Here is a 21427-nt window from a genome sequence, read left to right on the forward strand (position 1 = left end):
GGGAGGGAAATATATAAGTTATGATAGTTACTAAATTTATTCGATCTTAAATTAAGACATCATTCTTTAATTTTCAGTTTTTGTACTTACAAATTTATTATGAACTCAAATTTGCTGCACTTTTCTACCTTAATTATATATAATAAATAATAAATTATCATAACAATGAAATAATTAAATATTTTTAATTACATAAAAAAATAATCCTGCTACAAAATCAATCGCACCTTGAGTTTCGAAACTTTTCGCCTCGTTTTGCGTAAATGATAATTGAACAATGGGGCCGCCCATTGGGGCGAAAGAGAGGGGGCGTGTTAAGTGTGAGTGGCTGCCTCGCTCCCTCTCCCTTGATCTTTCTTTCCCTCTTCTACGAGCGCCGTTAGTTGTTGTTCTTTGTGTGTGCATGACAATTTGAGTCGCAGAAGAAGCAGCAGCAAAAGTAGCAGTACTGACCAGCGTCCTTTAGGCGCCCGTCGCCACCCCCTTTTCCTTATCTTTCGCTGTTAGCTAACAAATTTTTGCGTTGTTTTCGCTGCCTTGTCGTTTTCATTAAAATTTCATTGCTGCCGCGCAAAAATACGAAGGTACCTTATTTCTTTTTTTTTCCTTTTTATGACTATGTATTTTTTCCCCACCTTTTTTTTGGGTTTTCTGTGGCAACAACAAAGTTGTTGAACTGAATTTTTTTGGGGTGTGGTTCCACACTCAAACGTACGTACACACACACACACATTGGCCAGGACAGCAACAACACAGAGGTAAATACAGCTGCTCGGAAAACGGTACAATAAGCAGTTAACTCGCTCTTGCCAATGGAGGTTGAACGGAGCGAGTGACAGAGATGGAGCGAGAGCAAGCGACTGGAACGGAGAACCAGCATGGCTGTCTCGCTCTGACGCACGGACGAGAGCTGGGCAGCCATTGCTAAAAGCAGACACTCGCTCGCTCTCTCTCTCACTCCCTCGCTCTCGCTCTCGCTCGCTCTCACCACCAGTTGTTTGTTTGTTGTTTTTTTCTGCTTCTTTCCTCCGACGTTGTTTTTTTTTTTTGCCGACTCTGGTCGAACGACTTTTGCTCTGCCCGCCCGCTGCCCGCTGCTGGCTGCTCGCTGCGCTGCTGCCGCCGCTGCCGTCGTCCGTGGAAGGTGTACCGCAATTCATTTCCAGAGTAACTTTCGTGCCGCTCGGGTTGTTTTTGTGCGTCGTCCGTCGCTCAGTTGCTCAGTTGCTCATTCGCCCCGTTCGCCGCTCGTTCGATCGCTCTCGCTACTCGCCGCGTTCGCCGATAAGCCATAAGCCATAGGCCAATAACAACAATCAATTCGCCGTCGCCAAAGCAAAGCAAACAAACAAAAATCAAAACAAAAAGCTATATAGCTCCATAGCTATAGCTATTGAGAAACAACAACAACAAGTCGGAGAGAAATATACTAAGTAATAAGGGATATACAACACAGATATATCCAAGTGCCAGTGACGAGAATCTGTTTTTTTACCGTGTTGCCAGTGCCAAACAATAAACATCGCCCCAAAAAACAAACATCTCTCTGGAATACAAAACATATAATATATATATATATATGTTATATATATATATGCCCAAGCTATAGCCATATAGTAGCTGGATCTGAAAACAAGTCGCCATTGGAATACAGCACCGTTTTGCCTCTAGTTTTCTTTGTGTTTTTTTTTCGGTGAGTGCAATCCGCCGATATCATCGAGAAATCGGTTCAAATATATACAATACAATCCACCAAGGAACGTGGATCGCAGAGATAAGCACGGATTCCATTTGGGATTAACTGGGCGAATCTACCGGGTAGACCTAAGTAGTTCATGGGGGCGGGAATATCTTAGGATCTCCAGATCTCAATGGTATTTATAAGTCTGATCTTGTACTGCGTCTTACATATTAGTGAAAAAGGCAGGACATATAGATTTATCTTCTCAAGATCTAAATAGTTTATTATAGTTTGTAATTAATTTAATTAAAAAAACCTTACATTAATGAATTGTATATAGATTAATTTCTTCAAAGAAACACTTTTAGCTTATTAAACTTCACAACTTAATCAAGTTTGTTAAAATTGTATCTTCCACAATCGATTCTTAATCTCAAGCTATCGTAGAGATACCTCCTTCATATTTTCTTCCCTAAGAATTGAGTATAATAAATATTCACCAATAAATGGTAAAGCAAAATAATATGTTTACAGAATAAGGTTTCAAATAAATAGTTCTTAGTTTTAATAGAAATATTAGGTTTCTAGTTCCGAATAAGAATGCTTTCGCTTTTTGGAAGCTTTCAACTTGAACTTTGATTTTTACTTAATTGCTCGGAGGTTCTATTGGGTAAATTTGAAAGATACAAGTCTTTCGTGTTTAACAAAGACATGATCTAAATTTCAGGAGATCATCAAAAAAGCTTAACAAGATCTTTCAAACATGAGCTGAAATTAATTTCTATACTAAATGTATTAGAATAGATAGGATATCATAACTTTTGAAACCCCTTAATTTGGATGTAGATTCAATAGATTTTAAAAATCTTAAATTGGAATACAATTCTTTGATTTTGGGGACTCCCTGGTCCAGCAATAGAACTATATCTTCCATGCTCATTCACTTAAGACCTTCGATTTTGATTTTGGCTCCAACTCCAACTCCTTGTAATATCGCCTTATAAACCGGGATTTCGTTCAGGAAATTCCGCCTATGACTAATGTCCGCATCGTAATGTGAGAAAATGCGAGATTCGAGAGATTCGTTATGATTTTCATAATTTTAATGGGCATATTAAGGCCGCCTCCCTTAATTAGGCAAAACAAAAAACCAAGAGCAAAGCGAGCCCGACAAAATCGATGCGAGAAATGTGATATAGAAAAAGGCTACCAAATGATAGGGGCAGCGGCGAAGAAACCCTAAGAAAACCAATATTATACACAATAGAAGCCAGCCGACGGACCCGTTCAGGTCACATTATTCACACATATTCCCCACTTCCCCACTTCCCGAACGATCGGATCGTCTAATTTCAAAGCGGCGGCTATAAATTATAATATCTGAATAAAACGTTGACTCCTCGCTGGCTACTTTGTTGTTCTGTCTTATTATTAATTTGCATATGGTTTTTCTAACAAAAAGCAACAGAAATTAATATGCAAGTCGATTCATTTTTCACCCAGCCGATGATCTTTCTCCAACCGAATTATAGTTGAGCTGGGACTCGGATTCGGATTCGTATTTCGAGTTTGTGGGGATCTCTTGGGATCTTTCTTTGATTGGGTCTCACCCACGCCACGACTTTTGGCCCAGCCTAGATCCCCTCAATGCCGCAATGCCGCAATGTCTCAATGGCCCAATGATTCAATGTACCATTGTACCAATGCCAATTCGTTCATTCACAACATCCGCCCAGCGTTTTCGATTGTGAATTGAAAGTCGCCGAGATCGCGACGCGACACATTTGATACCTTATCGCGGATATCCATATATTTCGCTCTAGGGTGCACTGAAAAAAATGACTGATAAAGTAATAAAAGTAGCAAGCTTTTAGTTAATGATTTTATTTTTTCCTTTATCAATTATATTTTATTTTAACATATTCAAATGCCTTGTAATTCAGATTTAACCTTTAGGGCATTAATCAAATGTCGAAGTACACGCAGTTCTAGAAGTATAACCAATTCCATAGTTTTTTTCGATGTGTATTCTAATATCTGGAGATCTCTTCACCGTGGAACGGTATCCATTGTTCCGCTTCCCTAGCACGCCCCAATCTTTCGGTTCGACTTCGACTTTGACTTGGACTCGAACTCCCACACACACTTGGCCCGGGTATAGATAGGTTAGGTATATATCTGCTCGTACCTGGGAGATCGGGTGTTGCCTTTTTTTGTCGTCATCTTTTGTCAATCTCTTTTGGCGTCGCCTCGCCTTAAGTGAGGTTTCATTTCATTCGGTTTCATTTGGGTCTGTGGCTGCCTCGTTTCTTGGACTCACTCACTCACTTACTTACTTTTTTTCCCTACCAATTATTTGTATTATTAATTTTTATCTCTCTTCACTCTTTGCTCATTACGCGATGCTGGCGTTGTTGTTGCCATTCGCTTCTCAAATTTCGTTGACAAAGCCATTTAAATAGAAATCACTCAGACGGAGGTTTTATTTCATTATTTCATTTTTTCAGGTTCCATTTCCAGTTTCGAACTTATCAAGATCACATTGACAATGCGTCAAATAATAAGTTTTTCTAGCCGCTGTTGTTGTTGCTCTTTTTTCTTACTATTATTGGTTCCACTGTCCATGATGCAATCATTTGTACACGGCAACAACAGTAACCAAAACAACAAGCGCAATTCATTCAATATATATAGTTTTTGGGCATTTTTTGTATGTTATTTTTCCTTCTTTTTTGAATGGAATTGTGGGAATAGGCAGAGAAAATGATGTAAAGCCACAAATTTGTTGAATTGAAACCAATTTTATGGAAATTTATTGGTTTTTGTTTGACAGGAACTTGGTTTGTGAATGAAAAAAGAGTTATCGATCGGGTTATAACTGAAGAAATCCCAAAAATATTAAACTTTTGGGATACTGGAATATTTCTAATGGGAAAACACATTTATAGTACTTTTTTAATTATTATTCAAAAGAAATCTTGAACTATACCATTAAAAATGCACATTTTCTTCGTTTAACTTGATTTATTTTTAGTTTATCTCACAGCCCTGTCAAATCGCTAATTGTTGGCTGAATGGGAAAGCAATTAAAAACACCGCAAAGGCAATTTGTTAACTAATAAATTAGCTTTATAGCTATGCAGTATATCCATCATATATTTTCCATTTTTAAGGGAGTCTCTTTGTCGAGTCTCTCGACAAGTCGGGGGGATTATGCTTAATCTATAGACGATAGATTACTGTGATTGAGCAATCTGCCTCGTATCTGTTAATTACACCGGCGTCTGCTCAAGTGTCAATTCGATTAGGTAAATAATAAATAATTTGCCGTGCGATAGGCGAAAATACAGAAACTAATTAAAAAAATGTGGGCAAGTGGAAAAGTTGTCGCAGCGGCACAAACAGTTAGTCGTTTGATTTCTAGGCCACTTGCTATATGTATAAAGATATATATATATGTGGAGGCTAGATTTTAATGCCTCTTAAACTTGTCAAATCTTCACACTTTTTCAATTATTTGGCACGTTGCTTAATTAAACTTCAGCCAACGTCAACGTCAAAGTCAAAAGTCAGTAGCTGGCATCCACATCAACATCCACATCCACATTCGCATCCACATTCGCGTCCACATCCACATCATCATCTTAATCGCGATCCTCCAGCGGCAGCAAGGTTGCACTTTTCACCAAAGCCAAAAGCCAGCTGGAATAAATAAATATAATTTTATGCGAAAATTGCAAATTTAAATGTCAAAATGCATTTGCGTAGAAATGGCAGCGCGACTCTAGTAGCTGCGAGTTTTTCCAACCCGTTCTTCTTTTTTTTTTCTCCTTCTTTTTTCGGGACGTGACTGCCGCAGTTTGCTACTTCATACTTGGAGGCACTTCTCGTTCTTTGTTGCATTTATTAAGTTGCATTATTGCCAAAGAGACAGACAGGCAGACAGGCTTATTATGCTCAGAAGCAGAAACTCAGAAACAGAAACTCGGACTTCGGGTTTTCGGACCATGTCTAGTTGTCTAGTAAGCCAGGCCAACCCATATAAACCGTGTACAGTAAGGTATATACATATATATAGCATATTCCAGTAGCCGCGGCTCAATGTAAATGAGCCTGAGAAATGCATTTTTCATTTTTTTTCATCTTCCCTCTCTTTTGCCGCTGCCATAACGCGTTATTCATACTAACGAATGTGAAGTTTACACTGGCTAGCAAATGGAAAACTTTGGATGCTTGAAAGAGTGAGAAGAACTTTGGATCTTGGATTCCTTAAAATAAAAGAAGAATTTTGATCAAATTAGAAAGTATTAAATTTAAAAAACAGTTAGTAATTCAATAGAGCTTTCAATATTATAAAAATATACAAAATAAAAAAACCTATTAATAATTATTTATCTTAAAGATAGCGACGGCAAATAATCTTCAAGACTTTCTTAAATACATGGTTCGAATTTACTTGGAAAAATATTATAATAAAATATGCCTGCTGGTCAGTGTGCTCAATGAAAATGCGAAATGAAAATGTGCAATATGCCCGGGCATATTAAGTTGTTATGGGGCTTGTTAAGGCGGCTAATAGCTCCGACTACGACTACTAGACTGCGACTACCACTGTGATTTCGCTGGGGACTGACAGGTTAGCACTCCTGACAGCTGCACACAGTGGCCCCAAACTAACTGACTGACTAACTTAAAAATAAATATAGATATAGAGACTCGCTATTTAATATTAGTCAGAGCCAAAAGCGGACTAAAAGTTATGCAAAGTCGCACCATTAATCATGTGGCAAGCGGAGACGAAACCAGAAGATCCATTCCCATGGCCCAGATGAACAGTAGCCAAGTGGCAGTTCGATTTCTTTTCGACTCTGCGACTCTGCGACTCTTTGACTTTCCCAGGGACCGTCAGCATCATCAGCGAACCAAAACACTTGGATGTGCGGGTTTATATAGGGTTACGTTCGGAACCCCCGTCTCTGAAAAGGCCCCGAAAAATCTTACGGTAGCCTCACTTTGTTTTTTTTCATCTCTGGCTCCCGGCTGTTTATCCAACAAATATTATTTTGACCGTAATTACAAACGCGGACAAACGCAACGATTGAAATGTTGTACTATATACAGCGGAAATTGAAACCGAGAGTGATAAAAAATACCATCTCAGAATCTCAAGCGAATCAGAAAGAAATCCGAAAAAACATGACAGAAAAATTAGGAAAACCAAAAAATCCGAAAATCAGAAATTGCCGAATGGAATTTATAATGAAAGTGTCTGCCGTTCGTACGTGATATATGTCCAGCCCAAATGATTTTGTCTCGACTCGTTTCGAACTCACAATGGATGTCTCTCTCTTTCGAAAAGAAGAAGTAAAAATGAGCCAGCGGGGTTTTGTTTTTTTTTTTTTGTATTTTTTATTTTGCTCTTTTTGCATTTACCATTTACCATGATTTTTCATAATCAGCGAGGGAGGCAAAAATGTCTAGAAAATCACGTAGAGCCATGGATCTCGCCATTCCATTCCCGGGTTGTCTCCGAAAATGTGTCACATTCGGCTGTTTTTTTTTTCGTTTGATTTTTGACAGATGCTGAGAGTTTGTGGAGGTTTTTTTACAGATCATTTGTGAAATTTTAGTTAATGGTAAGGAGAGAGAAAAAGAGAGAGAGCCATGGGAACCTTAGTTGAGTTGAAAAATATTAATATTAAATATTAATCCAGTTCTCATCATTATTTCCACTATTAAAAACGATTATCACAATAATAACTAAATTATTAAAAAAAGATAGCAGTATTTCTTTCAGACTTGGATAGTTTTCTTAAATACTCTAATTGCATATTTTGATTATCCCTAATCAACTTTCCAACTTCAAAACCCGGCCCACTATACTATCAATTACAGCTTTGTTGCTGATCTGAGCTTCCGTTTAGTTGAGAACCCTCCCCTTAATCCTGGATGGTTAAAGGAGAATCCTTTATCGCCATATAGAGAGTGTTACGCCGTCTCTTTCTGCCTGCCTGGCCCACGGATTGAAGCCAGATGTGTTATTAATTTGCGTGTGCGCGTGAGCATGTAATTTGGAATTGGGATTTCGGATGGTTGGATGGTTGGATGGTCGGAGGAACTAAAAACAGGGTCTTTCAGGGGATCGGGGATCGGGTCATCATATCGGGTGCTATATCAGGGTTTAGGTTTTGGTTTCGGTTTTGGTTTCTGTTTCGGTTTCGCTGCACACACGCTTTTTCGCATCTCGGGATCTCAGGGATCTTTTGCGGCTGCATTTTGAGGCCGGAATGCATTGAGCCATGAAAACGACATGACAAAACAAAACAAATTTTACATACACTCATCGTGTGTGTGGAGAATATATACCCGAGAATATATATGTGACAAATAGTTCCCATTTCGAAAACAAAGCGAGGTGTTCGTGCTAATTCCGCAATTACAACCTTACCGCTTGTCTCCTCTTTTCAACTGCACTTTCTTTCTTTCTCTCCCGAAACAGTGCTAATTATTTTCGCACGAAAACTGACAAAAGTATATATATATATAGAGAGAGAGGGAATATATCACAAAGGGAATTTAATCCAGGCTAGTTTTGTCTCTTTCCTCTTGGCTTAATCTTAATGCCCATTGTCCGGGATCAGGACAGACGAGGTCCTCCCCGTAGATATATATACACATAGTAGTAAGTGTCTGAAATAATCCTGCGGCTAAGCGCAGATCAAAGATCTTTAAACCGCAAGATAAGCCCGAACGCGACTTCGGATCGGATCGGTTCGGTGTTTGGTATTCGGTAACTTGGGATTCGGGTCCCCGTCTTGGAGGCGGTTGGGTAATCTTCCCTATATACCGAGCGTTGCCCAGATTAGAAGATTTTACATCATAGGCTAGGATAGGCAAACCTCGGGATTAGGCCCAAGGAACGATCGTGAGTGGGCGATAGAGACAGAGATAGAAATAGATAGATAGATAGAGAGGGCGACACCCGAGACCTGCCTTATAAGTCGCGGTTCTGTTTGCTCTCGGTCTTAGAATGTAATTGGAACTCGTGGCAAGAGCTTAACCCACAACAAACAAGCAACTTATCCTCGGAATACCAAATGCCCAGTGAATTTCACAGATAATTGGCGAATTGTGAGTGATTTGGTGGCATTACTTCGCACCGATTTTCCTATCTTTTGTCGAGTAATAATTGTTTGCACGGGCTATCTATTTGAAATAGATTTAGAAATTATTAAGCAGATAGAGTGATAAGTAAGTGTTTGAAAGGGATCACGAAGGCTGTGGATTTACCATAACTTATCTTTCAGATAAAGTATAATATTATTTTTTCAATTTTTAATAATAATCCCCAATGATATATCTTTCAGATCGCAGATCAGAAGCACAACCAGCGAATTATCTGAGTGGAGTACCATATAGCCAGTATAGTGGACCGATCCATCGATAGACATCCGATAGACACGGATATCGACTATCGGAGCCTGGGGCCAGTGGAGACACACAGCTTCAACGTGGCGCTGCACTCGACCGAGGCCTTGATGGCGGCGGGCTTCCTCAAGTCGGGCGATCTGGGCCCCCATCCGCACAGCTACGGGGGTCCGCACCCGCACCACTCGGTGCCCCACGGACCCCTGCCGCCGGGCATGCCCATGCCCTCGCTGGGGCCCTTCGGCCTCCCACACGGACTGGAGGCCGTCGGGTTCTCCCAAGGTATGTGGGGTAAATATCGCATCGACAATTTTGGTATAAACAAATACGTAAGCAAACCAGATCGCTCAAATGTGCTGAAAGTTGGTAGGACTTGAAGGTGATTACACTGGGGAATAAGTTTTAAATATTTCCAAGGGGTTTTTGAGATTTTACTTGGTATAAATAAGATTTAGAAGTATCCAGAAATGATTTAAAAAATATATTATCATTAGATAGATCGATTTTACATTTGTCTAAGGGGTTCCCGAGATTTTAAATGGTATATAGTAGCTATAGATATTTTTTGAGGAATTTAAAAATTATATAAAAAACATATTAGTAATTAGGGTAATCATTAAATAGATTGATTTCCCCAGAAGTACTCTACTTTTCCCTCTGTGTATAGTCAGGCTTCCTCTTCGTTTTGCTGCCTTTCAATGTCAGTTCGCATCGATATTGCATCATTATCAGTTAAATTGTCAAAATGAATAATGAGCTTCGGGCAGTTTCGGGCAGTCGGAGACGGAGACTTCGGTGCCTCCTCTCCGACTTTATCTTCAAGTTTTCAGCTTTAGATTCAGCTTTTCGGTTCCAGTTTTTCGCTTCGCTCGGTGACGCTGCAAATGACAAACAAAACCTGACAAAAGTCAGGCTACAAAAAAATTGGCTACAAAATGCCAACAAAAGACTCTGCCAAAGCAGCGCACACACAAAATTATTGAACAGCCAAAATACAAAATAAAAATAAAGAAAAACGACGAAATCATAAAAAAAAGAAAAATGATAAAAAGAAAACAAAAATCTCATACTCGTAATCAATTTTTCGTATAAATTTTTGGCTTTTTTCTTGTACCCGCTTTACTGTTGTAATAAGCCAAGTAATTGAGAGAATTTTAACTTGTTATATAAGTTAGTTGTGGTTACGATAAAGCAATAATGTGATGAAAGAGACCATAGCGAAGGGAACAATTAAAGAAAAGAAAGTAACAGACGACTTAAGATGGAAGTAAAGTAAATAACCTATAATGATAAAAAAAAAACATTTTTATAATCATATTTTTTCCCTCAAACCTTGAACTATTTTGTGTGATCAAAAAACCAAGAGACCTTCCTGGAAACCCCATAAATTAGCCATAAAAAATGTTTGAAAGAAGTCAGAAATTTATAGGTGCAGTTAATTAAACGACAAGCTCTCTCCATAAAGTCAAGGCGAAAATCAAAATATTAAGTATCCCAAAAAAAAAAAGAAAAAAAAACACACACTCATAACAAATTGCAATTAATTTTGTGGATATAAAGAAATAAACCAAGTTGGCGACCATTTTGAAAGCGAAAACGAGACTGAAACAGAAACAGAAACGAAATGCGGCAGCTGCAGAGTGAAGTAAAGTTTTTTATTCAATTTATAAATTCATGACCAAAATGACTAACTCATTAATTTTTGATAGGGTGCGACGGGGAGGGCGATAGTCGATAGTCGGGGGGTGTATTTCTGGGACAAAAAGAAATACAATATAAATATAGGGAGTGGGCCGATACGACCGATGGCAAAGTCTCGATCTCGATGCTTTTCGGGGTATTCGAGTTTTAGAGTATTTCGAATTTTTCGAGGGTGAGCGACAGAGAGAGCTGACAAAGCAAACAATGCGGCGGCTTAGTACGCACACACACACATATCTCCAATGTGTATATATCCAGCCATATATATATATTATGTACTCGCTAAAAAGGGAGTCGAGTTTTTGGGGCGGCTGCTGCACGGGGGTTGGTTCCTTTGCCAGTCCTTTTTATTCCTTTAGGGGTTGGCCGTCGCATTTTTCGGGGGTTGCTATATTACACACACACACACTCGCACTCGTACTGTCTGCAAAATAACGGTTACTGCCCGGAACCGAAAATATTACTGGGAAAAGTCACGACACCCACGCGGCGTATACTTAATCTAGCCCGCACTAACTTTCAGCACATTCGGTTAGGCAATCACCTATCGCTGTGAACTTAAAATCTTATAATTTTTTACCCCTTTTTTTTCTCCCCTTTATGCGATCTATGCTATCCAGGCGTCAACACACGAAAACAGCGTCGCGAACGCACCACATTCACACGCGCCCAATTGGACGTCTTGGAGGCGCTGTTCGGCAAGACCCGTTACCCGGACATTTTCATGCGCGAGGAGGTGGCCCTCAAGATCAATCTGCCCGAATCCAGAGTACAGGTAAGCCTTCGATGTGAAAGTATAGTTGGTTATTTGATTAAGGATTGTGTGTGGTTTTGGGAAAGATCTATAAATCAGTTTCCCTGATATCAGTGATTAAAGTAGTTATTTTTTTTGCGGAGAAATATGAAATTTGGTATCCAGGGGATCAGCTACTTAAGAAAGCATGGTGTGAAGCTACAGTTAAATACATTCAAGGGTTTCCTACATATCAGTAAATATTCCAAGATGACAAACAAGCTTCTCACATAACTCAGTGATCCAACGTTGGATCGTTATGAATCTTGGCAGAAATATAGGTGCTTATCTAAGGAAGGATTGTGTGTGGTTTCGTTAAAATCTATAAATTAGCCTCCTTGAAATCAGTGATTAAAGTAGTTATTTTGTTTCGGAGGCATTACAGTTTTAGTTAAATTCATTAAAGGGTTTCCATAATATCAGCGATTATTGCAAGATGAAAAATTTCACAAATAAAATCAGTTAATTCTTTCCCCTTTTTCTCCCGAACAAAGTGCGTTAATTTCTGGCCGTATCGCATTTCCCTTTAACTTCTGCCCGCCCCCAAAGGCAAATACAAACACTTGCTGACCTGCTAACTCGTTTTTCGACTTCGAAAGCCTCGCCGCCTTGGGCACACGCCCATTAGCCGCACATGTGAGCTTTTTAACCCACTAAAACTCGCACTGATACACTGATACACTTGTATAGTTGGTTTAATTAGGCGAAATGCCCTCGAAAAGTGCCGGCGAATGCGAAAGCGGCGCAGGCCGAAGGAAATCCATAAAACAAACAAATTACAACAGCTCGGAACAGATTGTCGAGATTGGTGAGGATATATAGGATAGTGGGGGTGGGTGGTTCTGTTCCGTTCCATCATAAACACATATGGAGCGCACAGATTTGATGACTTTCAATGCAAATAGACAGGCATCCCAGAAGTCTTTCCCCCTTCTTTTGAGTCGAAATGGTTTCCCGTATTTGCCGAAAGTATTTGCGGGGTATGACAAGTCACCCCTCCAGGATATCGGATGGGAAATGGGAAATGGAAGCGTAACTCGAGTTTGCTCAAGGCATTAGACGAGCATAATTTGCGCTAATTTCTAGCGTCAGCCAGATGAGCACGATGACAGCGAATTGTACAACTCAATTTTGGGTTGGAATCTTTATTCCACCGTCTGTTTGTTTAGGTGTCGGTCCTCCATGATCGGGCCTAAATAAACAGAATTCCCTAGCGCCGTTGGCCCGAAAAACAACTGGCAAATGGCCCAAAAACGATCTCGATCACAGTTTCCGGTTGCTGGGCAAACTGTCATCTCCTTTTGGTAATTTCTTGGGCAAACACAGCCGCAACATGGATCGTTTTGGGCACTGAAACTGCAATGAAAACACACAGAGGCATAAAAATAAACATTATTGGCAACTACATTGATTTGTCAATCGATTTGTTTGCTTTGCTTCTGCTTCTGCTTTGCTTTTGCTTTGCTTTTGTTCGCCACTGCCTTTGTCCGTGTAATTTAAGGAAGTGACATTGCAGGGTCAAAAGCAGAAGTTCAGGAGGGAACATATAATTCAATTTCGGTAAAAATTGTATATTACAAATGCTTAGGAACTTCCAAAAGTTACTTATTTAACGTTATACACAAAGCAGCCATGTCTAAAAAAGCTATAAAGTAGATAGGGACATTAGGAAAAGGTTAGAATCAAACTAGTTATACAAAAAAGTAGATGGGACATTTGGAAAAGTCTAGAATCAAACTAGTTATACAAAAAAAAAGAGAGGGACATTAGGAAAAGTCTAGAATCAAACTAGATATACAAAAAAGTAGATAGAGACATTAGGAAAAGTGTAGAGCCGAACTAGTTATACAAAAAAGTAGATAGGGACATTAGGAATAGGATGCAACAAGTAGCAAACAGCTATAGATAGTTAAAAAAAAGAGCTTTAAGGGCTACCAAAAAGTTAAGAACTGGCTTTAAAACACAGTCGCATAACTTGGAAGAAAAGCAGTTGAGAATGCGTCGACTTTAAAGAGAAAAAGTTAGGAAAAAGCAACAGCGATTAAGGAAGCCCCTGCAGTGGTCGTCTTGCTGGGCTTGGAATGAAAAACGACACGTTCTATTTTCAAGGGGGAAACGGGAATGAAAACGTACAGAATGAATGGATGGACGTAAAGAAAGAACCGAGTTCTCGGCAGCAAGGACACCTTGCACATGTCCCATGAATCGACTTCTCTTTTTTATTGTTTCCCTTTTGAAAGATACGTTTTTTACACAATTGATTCCAGTAATGCACACCGGAGAAGCGAGTAGGAATAGGAATAGGAAGTGAATACTTAGGGGGAGTAGCTGGGAATTGACATTTGTATAGATTTTCCTTTTCCACATGTGTCTCTTCTTCTTGGCTAGTTTCGTTCTTTTGGGCACAGTGGTTTGAAAAATATGAAAATCATGAAGAAATTTAAAGTTATATACTGATGAGTTGGGAACGCTTATCCTGTTTTACTAAATATTTTACCCTACCCTCGTTATAGACCTCATATATCCGAACTTAGCCCCACTTTGACCCACTGTGCTGTCTTTCGAGTGACGCAACATGTCAATGCATTCACATCCACTCTTATAAAAACACACACACACACCCACACACTCGACCGCGTATCAGATTACAGGCAGGAAAACTAGGAAAAACCTTACAAAACCCCAAATGGAAATGCCGAAAAGCGGGGAAAGTGGGGAGAACGAACACGAACACGATTCGTTTGCATTTTACAAGGCGTCTGGCTTTTGGTTTTCGTTTTGGCTTTTGGTTTGGGGTCTGGGGATTGGGGATCCAATGGTCTGGGGTCTTGAGACTGCTGGGGTTTGGGGTTCCGTGTTTTTGCACTGCTAGGAAGCCAAGCAACTCAATTAGCCCGAGGAGAAACTAGAATGGGTGGGGAACTTGAGTTTAAAGGCTGGATAGTTTCTTATATACAGAATAAATCTTTTATGATATGCTACCGTTTTAAGAGGTCACATGTCAATAGACCACCTTCAAGGGATCGTATCTTCTTTATAAGTCCTCGCAACGGGGTCCCCATTGAAAGGTCACCACGTTGTCAGTGGAACAGAAAATCATATCGCATAAATAATCATTACCGTAAAAGGAGGAAGCAGAATCAGAAACAGAATCAGAAACAGAATCAAAATCCCCGCAACGAAATCGGAGTCATAATCAGGAGGCCGGGGGCTTAGGCCTGGTAAATATTAATTGAATGATAGGCATCTTTATGGCCCAGTAGCGAGATCCAGTAACCAGAATCCAGAATCGTCGAGTATCCGGGGGATGGTATGGGTTCCAGATTCCAAGTGAGAGGGCGTTGATTGCAACCAATACAAATAACGTAATAATTTTACGCAGCTTATCTGCACCAGAACAGAGCAAACATTTACGCCCAAATGTTTTCATTCGTTTGAGCTGAGTTTCCCTGCAGAGGGTGCAGATCGGGGGTTTTTTTTTATATTCGGTCCTTGGTCGGATGGCTGCCATCGCTGGCAGTCATAAATCACGGGGAAACTGGGAATCGGGGAAACCAGCGGCACCCCTAATAACCACTCTCTCTTCTATAAAGTGCACTAAAAGAAAATCAATGGAGTTTATAGCACTTAGAACTTGGCAAAGCTTTAAAATACTTTATAAATTCTATAAATGGTATAGAACATCCTAATTAAGTCATTAAAAATGTTTAGGAGTTGTTAAGATTTAGATTGGTTAAATGATTATCATGGGTCTTTTATAAACTCCATATCATATCATATCAGATCCAAGTATATATGGTATAGAACATCCTAATAAAGTCATTAAACATTTTTAGGATATATTAAGTTTAAGATATTTCAGATTTTCAAGTTTTAGATTTAAATGATTATCATGGGTATTCTATAGCCCCCATATCATATCATATCATATCAGATCCAAGTTCCTATATAGACTTTTTCCAATGTGTAGCTGTAGCTCTACCCCTTCCTTTTTGCTCCCTCCTTCTCTTCCTCTCCCTCTCCCCTTGTCACCTCGGATTCCACATATTTTCGCCCCTCGCTTTCGGCTGTTCTTCGTCGGGGGTTGGAACGAAACGAGAAAACGAGAAAGAGACGGCAACAAGGGGCTGCGACAGAGGGAGAGGGCGAGAGCGCACCTAAACTTAGCCAACTCTTTTTTTTTTTCTTTTTTTTTCTATACGTTTTCCATTTTCCCTTTTTTCCTTTGTTGCAAAAGGATTTGTCTGCTGCGAAAAATGAGGGGAGCGAGAGGAAGAGCCGCAGAAGGGAAAACTTTGCCGCACAGCTGTTTTATAAAATTAATTTTCCCATTGCGGATTAACAATTTCCACTCTTTTCCACTCGCACATTTTTCCCCATTCCCTTTTCCCCAGCTTGTGCCCGTTAGTGCGAAAGAGAGAGGGCGATCGATGCATATATGGGGCTTAGAAAGAGACGGGGCGAGTGGCGAGATTTATGCATAATTTTCAATTTGTTAATGCAACGTGGAAAATTAAATGTGTGTGTTTAGCCAAGGGCAAAGTTAAAAGTCAGTCAGGAATCAAGTAAATACAAATTATGGAGAAAATTACATTACATTTCAGAAGTTATTAATAAGTAATTCCCTGCAAAAAGGAATAAAGAATTCGCGTTTGCTTTTTAATGGTTAATATTTGTAATAATTCGTAAAGTAAAAGATTTAATTTAATTTTAATAATTTTTTTTAAACTTTGGATAATATTTTCAATACGATAAATATTTTTTTTATAATAGAGAAGCATCTAAAAATTATAGATACTATATTATAATCACATAGTTGTCCGGAAATGTTTGGGGAAATTCGCTCGAGGACCTTGAGGCCCGGAAATTGCCACAGCCTCAACTCAAGAACCCAACAATTTGCCCCGAGTGTTTGCCTTAGTCAAGTGTCGTTCTCACTTTGCCGGGTGTTTGCGTTTGTTTGTTTATTTGTCAGGCGGGGGCGTCGAAAGTGGGCGTGTGCCTGTGTGCGATGGCCAGCGGCTGCAATTTTCCCACATCAATTAGTTTGCCCGGCGAGCAATGAATAAATTATGCGGGGGTGTTTGCGGGCTGGAAAATATATATATATACATTTGGGTGTTTATGGGGGTTTTCCCGGACCCACAACAAGTGCAAAAAGTCACGCGCTGTTGTGCTGCCAGCAAATAGAGAGAGGAAAAGTTACATCAACAGCCGGCGGCGGCCAAAAAATTGACTCGATTATATTGTCACACGGAATCATCACTCCCCACGCAATCCACCCACCCAGACGAATCGAAAAACCACCCACTTGTCCGCCCCTTTGGGTGGAAAACGCATCCCTTCTAAAGAACCGGAGATCTGGAGAACCGGAGGACAACAATAAACAGCCCATAAAGCGGCACACTCGAGCGCAAGGAATTCACTTAGCCTTGTTTGTTATGCTTAAGGGGCTGCAAACAATCCGCTAAGTGCCAGCTCAGGGCTTTTGGCTATTTTCTAGCCAGAATTAGGCACTTTAAAGACAGAAATTGGGGCATTTTTCGTATGTTTTTCCGGAAATTAAAACTTTTGTTGTTCGAAAGTTTTTGAAACCTTTTTTTAAATCTAAAGATTTTTCTAACATGATAATATGGGTTTTAGTTTAACAAACAAGCATTAAAACATTTAAAAACAGTAAATTTCGAACAATTTTCAATACCCAAATTGTGTGGCAACTCTGGCCGGCACAAATCAAAGCACAAACAGTGCTGCCAAAGCAGTCGAAAAGCAAAAGCAGGCAAAAGCAGTCGAGCTGCATGGCAAATGTTATTTCAGTGATTTGTTGTTTGGGGTTGGTGTTGCTTGCTAATGGCTTGTGCTTTGGTAAACAGCTGAATTTATTACCGCTCCCCCACGCAACCCAGTCACCCCACCACCCACTTCCGCCCCCGGAAAATGCCGCCTCCCCTCCCTTTTTTTTTTTGAAGTTAACACTTGCCACGCGGCTGCGGCCACTCGAGCATTTCATTGCCGTTTCTTTATTTTTTCCCCCTTTTGATTGGGACTAAAAAAAAGGGGGACTCGAGCCAGTCAAAAAAAAAGAGCATTAAACAAGGCGTATCAAATTTCATTATTTGTCAGCACAGCGCTGCTCTCTAGCCCTCCCCCTTCGTCCTCGAAATTCGAAATTCAATTTGAATTTTCAATTCCATTTTGCATTCGTAAATCCCCTTTTGTGATTTGACTTTGCCCGCGCTCTGATTTCCCATTTCAATTTCTTTGATTCCGTTTAATGAACTGCTCGCAAATTTCATAATAATATTGACAACACTAAGCTTGGGAATTTTTGCAAATTTTAGCAGAAATTTAGACAACATTTGGCAATGTGTTTGAAAAGCAACTTGATTTGTGTCCTTCTAATGAACTTCAAAGCAACCCGGAGGGTGGGCCAACTTCAAAGCGATTTCTATGTTTTTTAAATTGTTGTCTCGCTTGCGGTTTTACCTTGTTTTTGTTGTTTGGAGTTTGAGTTGGGGGAGGGGGTAGATGGAGCTTTAGAATTTGTAGGCACATGATTTGCTTGAATGGCCACAAATTTGTAATATCGAAAATTCAGGCTATGGTCGATTGATTTAACCGAGACTTTTGAGGGGGACTTTTCCAAGAGGGAAAAATAAATATGATATTAAAATATGAATTTAAAATCTTTAATTTAATTTTTAAATGATCTTCTAGACTGTAATAAACACAATAAATTTAAAAACCAGAAAAAAGAAAAAGAAAAACGGAGTTAAAAAGTTTCCTTGAAATAAAAATACTTTATTTCCTGCCGACCAAACGACTTGAGATAAAAATCTAAATCAAAAAACCGAACTTCGGAAATAATTCAAAGATTAATAAATATATTTTCTCCAATTTTTTGCAGGTGTGGTTCAAGAATCGTCGCGCCAAGTGCCGCCAGCAGTTGCAGCAGCAGCAGCAGTCGAACAGCCTCAGCAGCTCGAAAAATGCCAGCGGCAGCGGCAGTTGCAGCAGTTCCTCGGCCAACAGTCGCAACAACAACAACAACAGCAGCAACAACAACAACAGCAGTAGCAGCCACAACAACTCACAGAGCTCCGGCGGTGGCAATAACAAATCAAGCCAAAAGGGCAGCCACAACAACAACTCACAGTCGAGCTCCAGCGGCAACAACAGCAACAACCAGAACCAGAACAACAATTCAGCGGCAGCAGCGGCCAGTGCAGCGGCAGCGGTGGCAGCGGCCCAATCGATCAAAACGCACCACAGTTCCTTTTTGAGCGCCGCCGCGGCGGCAGCCTCGGGCGGTACAAATCAATCGGGCGGTGGTGGCAGTAATAATCAAGGGGGCGGTGGCGGCAATTCGACGCCCAACAGCAGCAGCAGCGGCGGCAGCGGGGGCGGCGGCGGCGGTCAGGCGGGCCATCTCTCGGCGGCGGCAGCGGCGGCGGCCCTCAATGTGACGGCCGCCCACCAGAACTCCTCGCCCCTCTTGCCCACGCCGGCCACGTCGGTGAGTCCGGTGAGCATTGTGTGCAAAAAGGAGCATTTGTCGGGCGGCGGAGGAGGTGGTGGAGGAGGAGGCTATAGTGGCGTTGGAGTGGGCGGTAACAATGCCTCCTCGGTGGGCCTGAACCTAGGCGTCGTTGGCGGCGTTGGCGTCTCCCAGGATCTCCTGCGATCCCCCTACGATCAACTCAAAGACGCCGGTGGCGATATTGGAGCCGGGGTGCATCATCATCACAGCATCTATGGCTCGGCGGCCGGCAGCAATCCCCGCCTGCTGCAGCCCGGCGGCAATATCACACCGATGGACAGCAGCAGCAGCATCACCACCCCATCGCCGCCCATCACACCGATGTCGCCGCAATCGGCGGCCGCAGCGGCCCATGCCGCCCAATCGGCCCAGTCCGCCCACCATTCCGCCGCCCATTCGGCTGCCTATATGTCCAATCACGATTCGTACAACTTCTGGCACAACCAGTACCAGCAATACCCGAATAACTACGCCCAGGCGCCCAGCTACTACTCGCAGATGGAGTACTTTAGCAATCAGAATCAGGTCAACTACAATATGGGCCACTCGGGCTATACGGCCTCCAATTTCGGACTATCCCCGTCGCCCTCGTTCACCGGCACCGTTTCGGCGCAGGCCTTCTCGCAGAACAGCCTGGACTACATGTCGCCGCAGGATAAGTACGCGAATATGGTGTAGAACCTACTCTTTCAATACTGCAGCGGAGGCAACAGCAACAACAACAACAGTAGTTCGGGGGGTGAGGGTTCGGGATCGGGATCAGGATCCGGATCGGGGAGCAATAGTTCCCCACAACTGGATCACAGCCAGCAGAATCATGTGAATCATCATCAGGATCATCAGGATCAGCATCTGGATCACTCCTTTGGTTAAGATACAGATACATATCTACACACTCTATAGATACAGCACGTTCTAGGCACGATTTGCTACCCCGACACTCTGCTGCTTTCTTGAGAACTTGAGAACTACCTTAACGATCATATTTGGTGAAAGGGTTACTACTCCAATTCTTATTATTCCATTTATAGATTCTTCTTGACTCGTATAAATTCACAGTCTAATATTACACCTTATATTATTTGGTTAAATTGATTTTTATAGAACCAAGAAGAATCTTAATACACTCTTTTAGATAACATTCCAGCAAATATGATCGAGAAGGGAAAAGTTCTATTCCATTTCTTTTTTTTTTTTTGTAGTTAACAAGAATTTTTTTTTGAGATATATACATAGTTAACCCCGTAAACTAGAAGCGTGTGTAAAAAGCGGAGATCGAATAAAAATAGTTACAAGTTTATACAGCCCAAGACATAAACGTAAATCTATAACTAAACATAGGTATTATAGGCCTAGCTTAAGCCGCCAGGATCAACGAAGAAAATGAGTGATAAAAAAAAACGAGGAAGACCCCTATGAGAAACATTTGTTAGAATCCAAATCCAGGAGAGTCCTTGGATTGAATGCATGCGAAGGGTAATTTGTAAGTCGAAGGGAGAGTTTTTAAATGCAATACGTAGACCATTACCATTCCAAGGGGGTTTTGGGAGTCCTTGGGGAGCCCGGAAAAAGAAAAAATAAGGAGAGCTGCACCATTACGGGCCAGCTCAGCATATCATAAAGCTAAAACTTAATTCCAATTCCAAGTTCTTTAAACCAAACTAAGACATAACATTACTAAAAACGAGAAAAGCAAAAAAAAAACAAGTTTAAAGTTCAAATCATCATTTTGTCGTCTTTATATATGAACAAAACAAAAGAAGAACAACAAAAAAAAACATGAATATTTATACATAATATATATATAAAAGATATATAGAGAATACAAACCCAAATCAGCTAAAACGAATTAACATTTCAGACTTTAAAAGCATATAATAACGAAGTAATAACGGAGGCCCAACTAAGGGAATGCAAAAGTATTTAGCAACTAAGCGACTCGAAATGACATAAACAAATGATAGAATCCCACACACGACGATTGATTGATATATATTATATATAGGAAATTTTATTGCAAATAAAAAACAAGCCACAATCCAAAAGCGAAACAAAAAGCGAAACAGCAAGAAAATATTTATAAAATAATTTAACATAATTTTTAAAAAATGTACAAAAACCTAAAAAAAAAACACATGGAAAATTCTTGGTAAATATATATATATATATATTAATTATATATATGTGTGTGTGTAAATGTTCTTCATAAAGTACGCTAAAAAAGATTTATAAATATATATATATAAATAAATAACGAGAAAACTTTTGTAATATTAAACCAAAC

At 40.3% G+C, this 21427-nt stretch overlaps 1 protein-coding gene across 2 annotated transcripts; it reads left to right on the forward strand.

Annotated features, from left to right (window-relative positions):
• Nucleotides 1-1177: 1177 nt before the first annotated feature.
• On the forward strand, nt 1178-19932 carry oc (ocelliless). Of its 2 annotated transcripts, none has more exons than XM_017137379.3 (4): nt 1178-1693; nt 9049-9400; nt 11431-11585; nt 18511-19932. In XM_017137379.3, the coding sequence occupies exons 2-4, from the start codon at nt 9220-9222 to the stop codon at nt 19819-19821; spliced, it is 1647 nt and encodes a 548-aa protein (XP_016992868.2). In that variant the 5' UTR covers nt 1178-1693; nt 9049-9219; the 3' UTR covers nt 19822-19932. The 2 variants fall into 2 exon arrangements, with proteins under 2 accessions (XP_016992868.2, XP_016992869.2); XM_017137380.3 differs by having other exon boundaries at nt 9049-9391.
• Nucleotides 19933-21427: the final 1495 nt, after the last annotated feature.

This window comes from Drosophila takahashii, chromosome X (genome assembly GCF_030179915.1).
Source record: "Drosophila takahashii strain IR98-3 E-12201 chromosome X, DtakHiC1v2, whole genome shotgun sequence".
In the NCBI taxonomy this organism is placed as follows: domain Eukaryota; kingdom Metazoa; phylum Arthropoda; class Insecta; order Diptera; family Drosophilidae; genus Drosophila; species Drosophila takahashii.